Below are 12051 nucleotides of genomic sequence, written 5' to 3'. Positions count from 1 at the left end.
CTACCCCTCAACCCCTCTCCATCCAGCCTATGCAGATTTCAAATCACTTGTGTTTCTCTTTTGGGTCTTGGCAGACGACTGAAGAATGAGTTACTGGAGATAAAAAGGAAAGGGGCCAAAAGGGGCAGCCAACACTATAGTGATCGGACCTGTGCCCGGTGCCAGGAGAGCCTGGGCCGTTTGACTCCCAAGACCAACACTTGTCGGGGTTGTAATCACCTGGTGTGTCGGGACTGCCGTATCCAGGAAAGCAATGGTACTTGGAGATGCAAGGTGTGCGCCAAGGAAATGTGAGTGTTAACTTATGGCTGAGTAGAGAGAAGAAATGGGGCCCCAGTTGTGGTTAGAATTTCTCCCCTCATCCTTTGTTGGTTGAATGTCAAGGGCATTTTTTTTAATCCATATGTCATTTTCTTTTATTCCTTTGCAGAGAGCTGAAGAAGGCAACTGGAGACTGGTTTTATGACCAGAAAGTGAATCGCTTTGCTTACCGCACCGGCAGTGAGATAATCAGGATGTCCCTGCGCCACAAACCTGCAGGTACCGGACCTGTCGGGAAATGGTTCCTTGAGGTGCTTGACCCTCTGCTGTGGGTGATAGACCCTCTGCTGTGGAATCTTAGTGTATTCTTATTGGTGGTGTCTTCACTTCATGAGCTCAGCCTGTTTGTAGGGAACATGAAGATTGTGTTGATCCTTTCTGCAAGCATGCTGTGTTTCCGTTGCCCCCCCTCATCACCACCCCTCTGCCATGCTTTTGTTTGTCTTGAAGTGAATAAAAGAGAGACAGTGGGACAGTCCCTCCTTCATCAGTCACAGATGGGCAATATCTGGCCAGGAAGAAAGATCATTCAGGAGCAACAGAAGGAACCCAGGTAAGAACCAGCAATCATTTAAAGAACTGCTACACATTCCTTTAATTCTTTTATTTTTTTACTTCTATTTGTAAAATAATAGATGCTCATTGTAGGCAACTTTGGAAAGTACAGAAAAGAATAAAGAAGGAAGAAAAAAAAAACTTCCTAATGCTGCAACCCACATATAAACATTAACATTTTGGTATATTTACTTTGTGCTTTATAAGAACAATTTGAAGACAAATACAGATAACACATACTCATTATTAAACATTTAACCAGTATAGGAAACAATAAAGAAATCAACAAATCACCCAAATTCTTACTACCCCAGTATTCATATTATGTGAAAATTATTTCAGATATCTTTTGTGCATATATGTAGATAGAGGGATGGGTGGATGGATAGACTGAAAAGCCTTTATAATATTGGGTCATAATATAGTAAATTAAAAGCTTTGTTTAATTTTACTTGAATTTGACAGAATAAAACACTGAAATAAAATACAGGAATTGCTAATCTTCAGACGAATGTTTCTTTACCATAAAAGATATTAGTCATTAATATCCATTTAAGCTTAAGAAAAAATATGAAAACCATTGAGCAGTTAGTCATTTTTTTGTAGTGTCTTTTTGGTAACAGCCTTATCAAGCTATAATTCATACACCATATAATTCACCTATTAATAGTGTACAATGCAATGGTTTTTAGTATATACACAGAACGGTGCAACCATCACCTCAATTGATTTTAGAACTTTTTGTCACATTAAAAAGAAACCCTGTACCCTTTAGCTATCAGTGACTCCCCAACCTCCATATCTTTCCCATCCCTAAACAGTCACTGATCTACTTTTAATTTCTATATATTTGCCTATTTTGGACATTTTATTTAAATAGAATCATACAATATGTGGTCCTTTGTGACTGTCTTGTCTCACTTAAGATAATGTTTTCAGGGTTCATCCATGTTGAAGCATGTATCAGTACTTCATTTCTTTTTATTGCCAAATAATATTCCATTATATGTATATACCCCCATTTGTTTATCCATTCATCTGTTGATGGATATTTGGATTGTTTCCACTTTTTAGACTAATGTTATTATGAACATTTGTATTGAGTTTTTGTGTGGACATATGTTTTCATTTCTCTTAGAAAGATACCTAGGCGTGGAGTTGCTGGGTCAAATGATCATTTAGTCATTTTGTAAATCTACCTTTTTCAATATTAAACATTATCAATGGACTCTACTATGAAGAAGGAGGAGGAGATTAGCTTGCTTACACTTCCTCCTAACACTTTCCCCTACTCCCACTTTTTATTAATCAAGTTATTTTTACTTTGTCAGGGCTTACAACATTTACATTCTGTTATGCAATCATAAACCATCTGCTTGTTTTATCTGTTTGTTTAGTTTTAGTTCATATTTAAAAGGATCTTATGCTTACAACCAGGCTTTGGCCCATGGTTCATCTATATTTCTGAATCCTTTACTTTGACTTCTTTTTATTTTTTTTATTTTTTTTTTTGGCCATACGCGGGCCACTCACTGTTGTGGCCTCTCCCATTGCGGAGCACAGGCTCCGGATGCGCAGGCTCAGCAGCCATGGCTCACGGGCCTAGCCACTCCGCGGCATGTGGGATCTTCCCGGACCGGGGCATGAACCCGTGTCCTCTGCATCGGCAGGTGGACTCTCAACCACTGCGCCACCAGGGAAGCCCTGACTTATTTCTTGATTGTCAGGATTTTATCATTGAGAAGTTCCTTCAAGAATAGCTTGTGGGTGCTATATTCATTTCACTCTTTCATGTTAAGAATGTCTGCCTAGTCCCTTTATGAATTTGAATGATATCTTGGCTGGATATTATATTCTTGGGTTACACTTTCTTTCCCTTAGAATATTGTAGACATTACTCCATTGTCTTCTGCCACTGAATGTAACTGAAGGAGTCTTAGGCCAGCTAGCCTTTTCTTTTTCTCCCTTGTAGGTAACACACTGTGTGTGTGTGTGGTGTGTGTATGCATGCACACATACATGCACACATGTGTGTCTGAATATGCCTGAAAATTTCCTTTTATTTTTCTTGAAGTTTAGTAACTTAACAAGGATAGATCTCAATGGTGATCATCCTGTTTCATTTTTCCCTAATACACAGTGTACCCTTGATGAATTCTTTCTTCATTGATGGAAAATTTTTCTTCATTGTATCCTGTGAACTCTTTCTATTTCACTAGTTAAGTTCTCCACTTCAGGGACATTGGATTTCTTCATCTTCCATTTCTGTCCTTTTACTGTCAAATGCAAAAGAATAATAGAAAGGTGAATGCAATTAATCATAATAGCCCAACCCTTTCTTCTGTGCTATTACTTTGATTTTCAGCCATTTTCTTTTTTCCATTTCCTCCCTTCTTCCCTCCCCCCTTCCTTTTTGCTGTATCTAATTTACTGATTTGAATGAATGATCTTGTTTACGTTTTAATTTATTCTTTGCTCTCAGTTTTCCTTTTTCTCTAATTTTGTTGTTTCATCATCTTGTATTGAGCTCTTGTGCCTTATCAAATCTATATTCTTATTAAGTTCCTGTGTAAGTCTAAAGCATTCACAAAAAAGCTACTTATTTTCCTATGATTATATTCTTCTCCACAATTCGTTCTTTGTTCATCATGCAAGTTCTTTCTATTTCTCCCCACCCCATGTCATATTTATGTATCTTCTAGACCACTTCTTTTCATTCCACTCATGTTTAACATGGGAGGTTCTGTCTGTATTTTTTGTTTGCTCTGATATAGTGTGTGAATTCTTCTTGACAGGCTTTTCATCTCAACTTGACACAATTTATCTCTTCTCCACACTCATTTATACTTTAGTTTAAGGATAGAAGTTACTTTCTACAAAATACCTGTACTCCAAAAACTATAAGACGCTGATGAAAGAAATTAAAGACCACACAAACATACTATGTTCTTCAATTGGAAGAATCAATATTGTTAAAATAACCATACTACCCAAGGCAATCTACAGATTCAATGCAGTCCCTGTCAAATCACCAACGGTATTTTTCATAGAACTGGAACAAGAAATTTTAAAATTTGTATGGAAACACAAAAGACCCTGAGTAGCCAAAACAATCTTGAGAAAGATGAATGGAGCTGGAGGAATCAAGTGCCCTGACTTCAGACTATACTACACAGCTACAGTAATCAAAATAGTATGGTACCAGCACAAAAACAGACACATAGATCAATGGAACAGGATAGAAAGCCCAGAAATAAACCCACACACTTATGGTCAATTAATCTATGACAAAAGAGTCAAGAATATACAATGGAGAAAAGACAGTCTCTTCAGTCAGTGGTGTGGGGAAAACTGGACAGTTACATGTAAAAGAGTGAAATTAGAACATTCTCTAACACCATATACAAAAATAAACTCAAAATGGATTAAAGACCTAACTATAAGACCAGATACTATAAAACTCCTAGAGGAAGACATAGGCAGGACACTCTTTGATGTAAACCGCAGCGGTATTTTTTTGGACCTGTCTCCTAGAGTAATGGAAACAAAAGCAAAAATAAACAGATGGGACCTACTTAAACTTGAAAGCTTTTGCACAGCAAAGGAAATCATAAACAAAATGAAAAGACAACCTACAAAATGGGAGAAATTATTTGCAAATGATGTGACTGACAAGGGATTAATTTCCAAACTAAACAAACAGCTCATACAACTCAATATCAAAAAACCAAACAACCCAAACAAAAAATGGGCAGAAGACTTTTAATAGACATTTCTCCGAAGAAGACATACAGATGGCCAACAGGCACATGAAAAGATGCTCAGCATTGCTAATTACTAGAAAAAAACAAATCAAAATGATAATACGGTACCACCTCACACTGGTCAGAATGGCCATCATCAAAAAGTCTACAAATGATAAATGCTGGAGAGGGTGTGGATCAAAGAGAACCCTCCTACGCTGTTGGTGGGAATGTAAATTGGTGCAGCCACTATGCAAAATAGTATGGAGGTTCCTTAAAAAACTAAAAATGGAGTTGCCATATGATCCAACAATCCCACTCCTGGGCATATATATAGAAAAGACAAAAACTCTAATTCGAAAAGATACATGCACCCCGAGGTTCATAGCAGCACTATAGTCAAGACATGGAAGCAATTTAAGTGTCCATCAACAGATGAATGGACAAAGAAGATGTGGTACATATATACAATGGAATACTACTCAGCCATAAAAAGAAAGAGAATGCCATTTGGAGCAACATGGATGGACTTAGAGATTATCATACTAAGTGAAGTAAGTCAGACAGAGAAAGACAAATACCATATGATATCACTTATATATGGAATCTAGAATATGATACAAATAAACTTATTTACAAAACAGAAATAGACTTACAGACATAGAAAACAAATCTATGGTTACCAAAGGGGAAAGGGGTAGGGAGGGATAAACTGGGAATTTGGGATTAGCAGATATACACTACTATATATAAAACAGATAAACAACAAGGACCTACTGTATAGCACAGGGAACTATATTCAATATCTTGTAATAACCCATAATGGAAAAAAATCTGAAAAAGAATATATATATATATGCATATAACTGTGAATCACTTTGCTATACACCTGAAACATTGTAAATCAACTATACTTCAATAAAAAGTAAATAAAATAAAATACAATACTTGGGAAAGAAAGAAATTGCTTTCTATATACTTCTTTTCTGTAACCCGAGGGGAGGGGCAAAAGACAACTTGAGGATCCTGGGTTTCAGTCTCCTGAAATTCTCTTAAATGTCTGGGCTCACTCAGTCCAGCTCTGGATGCAGCCTCTAGTTCATACCAGTGACCCTGAAAGATGATGTCCCCCAGCAGGCTTGTCTGCCTCTGCTGGGGTCTCCCAGTGATACCTGGGGCTGCAAATCTTGAGGATTTTTGTTTTCCTTGTCTTACCCCCAGGACAGCCTGCTCACTTAATCTGTACATCTCCACATTGGAAGTTTTGCTGAGCTAGATCTTTCTTCTGTTTTCTTAGCCATGACTTTTTCAACTTTATGACTTGAGTCTTTATTCCTTTCCTCATTTGGCTGCTGCTGCTGAATTTTTGACTTTTTATTTGTGTTTTTTTCCCCCTAACTTTCTCTTGGCCAAAGAGAAATGACTTTATCATGTTTTATATGATTGATGAAAAGCAATATAGAAATATATCAAATGAGTCCCCAGTAACCTCACTTCCTCTGCCCCAGACAGTTCTTGTTACCAGTCATTAATAATTTTGATATATGGACTACCAGACTGTCTAAATGTACAAATATGGGTTGGATTTTTCAAGTTTTAATTTCTTTTTATAAAAGGATCGTACTGTATACATGTTAAGTGAAAAAATGAGACAGAATTTAAAAAACTCAAGAATACAGATAATATGGAAAATGGGCAAAAGATTTGAACATTTTACCAAAGATAATATACAGATATCAAATAAACACATGAAAAGATGCTCAACATCATTAGTCATTAGGGAAATGCAAATTAAAATCATATGATGCTACTGTGTACCCACTAGAATGGCAAAAATTATAAAGACTGACTATAACAGTTTTTGTTAATTTAAATTTTTTATTGAAGTATAGTCAATTTACAGTCTTGTGCTAATTTCTGCTGTACAGCAAAGTGACTCAGTTATGCACATATATACATTCTTTTCAAATATTTTTTCCGTTATGAATTATCCCAGGAGATTGGATATAGTTCCCTGTGCTATACAGTAGGACCTTGTTATTATCCATTCTAAAAGTAATAGTTTGCATCTATTAACCCCAAACTCCCTGTCCATCCCTCTCCCTCCTCCTATCCCCCTTGGCAACCACAAGTCTGTTCTCTATGTCTGTGAGTCTATTTCTGTTTTGTAGCTAGGTTCATTTGTACCATAGTTTAGATTCCACATATAAGTGGTATCGTATGGTATTTGTCTTTCTCTTTCTGACTTCACTTAGTAAGATAATCTCTAGTTGCATCTATGTTGCTGCAAATGGCATTATTTCATTCTTTTTTGTGGCTGAGTAGTATTCCATTGTATGTGTGTACCATATCTTCTTTATCCATTCATCTGTCGATGGACATTTTGGTTGTTTCTATGTCTTGGTTATTGTGAATAGTGCTGCTTTGAACACAGGGTTGCATGTATCTTTTTGAATTATAGTTTTGTCCGGGTATATGCCCAGGAGTGGGATTGCTAGATCATATGGTAACTCTACTTGTAGTTTTCTGAGGAACATCCATTCTGTTTTGCATAGTGGCTGTACCAATTTACATTCCCACCAACAGTGTAGGAGGATTCCCTTTTCTCCACACCCTCTTCATCATTTGTTACTTGTAGACCTTTTGATGATGGCCAGTATGAGGTGGTACCTCATTCTGGTTTTGATTTGCATTTCTCTAATCAGTGATGTTGAGCATCTTTTCATGTGCCTGTTGGCCATCTGCATGTCTTCTTTGGAGAAATGTCTGTTAAAGTCTTCTGCCCAGTTTTCAATTGGGTGGTTTGTTTATTTGTGGTTGAGTTGTATGAGCTGTTTGTATATTTTGGAGATTAAGCCCTTGCTGGTTGCATCATTTGCAAATATTTTCTCCCATTCTGTAGGTTGTCTTTTCGTTTTGTTTATAGTTTCATTTGCTGTGCAAAAGCTTGTAAGTTTGATTAGGTCCCATTTATTTATTTTTGTTTTTATGTCTATTGCCTTGGGAGACTGACCTAAGAAAATATTACTACAGTTTATGTCTGAGAATGTTTTGCTTAGGTTTTCTTCTAGTTTTATGGTGTCATGTCTTATATTTAAGTCTTTAAACCATTTTGAGTTTATTTTTGTGCATGGTGTGAAGGTGTGTTCTAATGTCATTGATTTATATGCAGCTGTCCAACTTTCCCAGCACGACTTGCTAAAGAGACTGTCTTTTTACTATTTTAGATTCTTGCCTCCTTTGTCAAAGATTGACTGTAGGTGTGTAGGTTTATTTCTTGGCTGTCTATTCTGTTCCATTTATCCATATGTCTCTTTTTGTACCAATACCACACTGTTTTGATTACTGTAGCTTTGTAGTATTTTATGAAGTCTGTGAGAGTTATGTCACCTGCAGACAGGTGTTTTTTTTCCCTCAGAATTACTTTGGCAGTTCTGGGCCTTTTATGGTTCCATGTAAATTTTTGGATTATTTGTTCTAGTTCTGTGAAAAATGTCATGGGTAACTTGATAGGGATTGCATTAAATCTGTAGATTGCTTTGGGTAGTATTGCCATTTCAAGAATATTAAATCTTCCAATCCAAGAGCATGGGGTATCTTTCTATTTCTTTGAATCCTCTTTAATTTCCTTTATTAATGTTTTATAGTTCTCAGCATATAAGTCTATCATCTCCTTGGTCAGGTTTATTCGTAGGTATTTTATTTTGGTGCAATTCTAGAAGGTATTTTTTTTTACATTCTCTTTCTGATATTTCATTGTCATTGTAAAGATGCAGTTGATTCTGGGTGTCAATCTTGTATCCTGCTACTTTGCTGAACTCATTTATTAGATCTAATAGTTTTTGTGTGGAGTCCTTAGGGTTTTCTATGTATAGTATCATGTCATCTGCATATAGTGTCAATTTTTCCTCTTCCCTTCCAATATGGATACCTTTTATCTCTTTTTCTTGTCTGTGGCTAGGACTTCCAATACTATGTTGAATAGAGGAGGTGAGAGTGGGCATACTTGTCTTGTTCCAGAGTTGAGCACGAAGGCTTTCAGCTTCTCACCATAGACTATTACAATGGCTGTGGGATTGTCATAAATGGCTTTCATTATGTTGAGATATGTTCCCTCTATACCCATTTTGGTAAGAGTTTTTATCATCAATGGATGTTGAATTTTGGCTTTTTTCTGCATCTACTGAGAGGATCATGTGGTTTTTGACTTTTCTTTTGTTTATGCGGTGTATTAAATTGATTGTTTTGCATATGTTGAACCATCCTTGTGAACTTGCGATGAATCCCACTGGTCGTGGTGTATGATATTTTTTAATGTATAGTTGGATTCGGTTTGCTAATATTTTGTTGAGAAGTTTTGCATCTATATTCATCAAAGGTATTGGCCTATAATTTTCTTTTTTTCATGGTATCTTTGTCTGGTTTTGGTATCAGAGTGATGGTGGCTTCACAGAATGTCTTTGGGAGTGATCCCTCCTCTTCAGTCTTTTGGAAGAGTTTGAGAAGAATCAGTATAAGTTCTTCTTTGTGTGTTGGCTAGAATTCGCTTGTGAAGCCATCTGGTTCTAGACTTTTGTTTGTAGGGAGGTTTTTTTAACATCTTTATTGGAGTATAATTGCTTTACAATGGTGTGTTAGTTTCTACTTTATAACAAAGTGAATCAGCTATACATATACATATATCCCGATATCTCCTCCCTCTTGCGTCTCCCTCCCACTCTCCCTATCCCACCCCTCTAGGTGGTCACAAAGCACGGAGCTGATCTCCCTGTGCTATGCAGCTGCTTCCCACTAGTTATTGGTTTTACATTTGGTAGTGTATATATGTCCATGCCACCCTATCACTTTGTCCCAGCTTACCCTTCCCACTCCCCGTGTCTTAAAGTCCATTCTCTACATCTGCGTCTTTATTCCTGTCCTGCCCCTAGGATCTTCAGAAGCATTTTTTTTTTTAGATCCCCTATATATGTGTTAGCATACGGTATTTGTTTTTCTCTTTCGGACTTACTTCACTCTGTATGACAGACTCTAGGTCCATCCACCTCACTACAAATAACTCAACTTCATTTCTTTTTATGGCTGAGTAATATTCCATTGTATATATGTGCCACATCTTCTTTATCCATTCATCTGTCGATGGACACTTATGTTGCTTCCATGTCCTGGCTATTGTAAATAGAATTGCAATGAACATTGTGATACATGACTCTTTTTGAATTATGGTTTTCTTGGGGTATATGTCAAGTAGTGGGATTGCTGGGTCATATGGTACTTCTATTTTTAGTTTTTTAAGGAACCTCCACACTGTTCTCCATAGTGGCTGTATCAATTTACATTCCTACCAGCAGTGCAAGAGAGTTCCCTTTTCTCCACACCCTCTCCAGAATTTATTGTTTGTAGATTGTTTGATGATGGCCATTGTGACTGGTGTGAGGTGATACCTCATTGTAGTTTTGATTTGCATTGCTCTAATGATTAGTGATGTTGAGTATTCTTTCATGTGGTATGTTGGCAATCTGTATATCTTCTTTGGAGAAATGTCTATTTAGGTCTTCTGCCCATTTTTGGATTGGGTTGTTTGTTTTTCTGATATTGAGTTGCATGAGCTACTTGTAAGTTTTGGAGATTAATCCTTTGTCAGTTGCTTCATTTGCAAATATTTTCTCCCATCTGAGGGTTGCCTTTTCATCTTTTTTAACTTTTTTTTTTTTTTTTTTTTGTGGTACGCGGGCCTCTCACCGCTGCGGCCTCTCCCGCTGCGGAGCACAGGCTCCGGACGCGCAGGCCCAGCGGCCATGGCCCACGGGCCCAGCCACTCCACGGCACGTGGGATCCTCCCGGACCGGGGCACGAACCCGCGTCCCCTGCATCGACAGGCGGACCCTCAATCACCGCGCCACCAGGGAAGCCCTGCCTTTTCATCTTGTTTATGGTTTCCTTTACTGTGCAAAAGCTTTTAAGTTTCATTAGGTCCCATTTGTTTATTTTTGTTTTTCTCTAGGAAGTGGGTCAAAAAGGATCTTGCTGTGATTTATGTCATAGAGTGTTCTGCCTGTGTTTTCCTCTAAGAGTTTCATAGTGTCTGGCCTTACATTAAGGCCTTTAATTGATTTTTTTTTTTTTTTTTTTTTTTTTTTTTGCGGTACGCGGGCCTCTCACTGTCGTGGCCTCTCCCATTACGGAGCACAGGCTCCGGACGCACAGGCACAGTGGCCATGGCTCATGGGCCCAGCCGCTCCACGGCATGTGGGATCTTCCTGGACCTGGGCACGAACCTATGTCACCTGCATCGGCAGGCAGACTCTCAACCATTGCACCACTAGGGAAGCCCGGTCTTTAATTGATTTTGAGTTTATTTTTGTGTATGGTGTTAGGGAGTGTTCTAATTTCATTCTTTTACTTGTAGCTGTCCAGTTTTCCCAGCATCACTTATTGAAGAGGCTGTCTTTTCTCCATTGTATATTCCTGCCTCCTTTATTAAAGATAAGGTGACCATATGTGCGTGGGTTTATCTCTGGGCTTTCTATCCTGTTCCATTGATCTATATTTCGGTCTTTGTGCCAGTACCATACTGTCTTGATTACTGTAGCTTTGTAGTATAGTCCGAAGTCAGGGAGCCTGATTCCTCCAGCTCCATTTTTCTTTCTCAAGATTGCTTTGGCTATTCGCGGTCTTTTGTGTTTCTATACAAATTGTGAAAACTCTTGTTCTAGTTCTATGAAAACTGCCATTGGTAGTTTTATAGGGATTTCATTGAATCTTTAGATTAGTTTGGGTAGTATACTCATTTTCACAATGTTGATTCTTCCAGTCCAAGAACATGGTATATCACCCCATCTGTTTGTGTCATCTTTAATTTCTTTCATCAGTGTCTTAATAGTTTTCTGCATGCAGATCTTTTGTCTCCTTAGGTAGGTTTATTCCTAGGCATTTTATTCTTTTTGTTGCAATGGTAAATGGGAGTGTTTCCTTAATTTCTCTATCAGATTATTTATCATTAGTGTATAGGAACGCAAGAGATTTATGTGCATTAATTTTGTATCCTGCTACTTTACCAAATTCATTGATTAGCTCTAGTAGTTTTCTGGTAGCATCTTCAGGATTCCATGTATACTATCATATCATCTGCAAACAGTGACAGCTTTACTTCTTTTCTGATTTGGACTCCTTTTCATTCTTTTTCTTCTCTGATTCCTGTGGCTAAAACTTCCGAAACTATGTTGAATAATAGTGGTGAGAGTGGACAACCTTGTCTTGTTCCTAATCTTAGAGGAAATGGTTTCAGTTTTTCACCACTGAGAATGATGTTGGCTGTGGGTTTGTCATATGTAGCCTTTATGAAATTCAGGTAAGTTCCCTCTATGCCTACTTTCTGGAGGGTTTTTATCATAAGTGGGTGTTGAATTTTGTTGAAAGCTTTTCCTGCATCTAT

The 12051-nt window shown here is 37.6% G+C and overlaps 1 protein-coding gene across 1 annotated transcript in view; it reads left to right on the top strand.

The window, feature by feature from the left end:
* The window catches only part of SYTL4 (synaptotagmin like 4), a 76647-nt gene that overhangs the window by 28202 nt on the left and 36394 nt on the right, over positions 1–12051 (top strand). Inside the window, exons 3-5 of the mRNA XM_082865009.1 lie at positions 75–290; positions 431–540; positions 772–874. Of these exons, the coding sequence (XP_082721135.1) occupies positions 75–290; positions 431–540; positions 772–874 (429 nt within the window). The remainder of the gene's footprint in view (positions 1–74; positions 291–430; positions 541–771; positions 875–12051) is intronic.

This window comes from Leucopleurus acutus (genome assembly GCF_964270905.1).
Source record: "Leucopleurus acutus genome assembly, chromosome: X".
Classification (NCBI taxonomy): domain Eukaryota; kingdom Metazoa; phylum Chordata; class Mammalia; order Artiodactyla; family Delphinidae; genus Leucopleurus; species Leucopleurus acutus.
The sequence above is the reverse complement of the archived record's forward strand: the minus strand, read 5'-3'. Positions and strand labels throughout refer to the sequence as shown.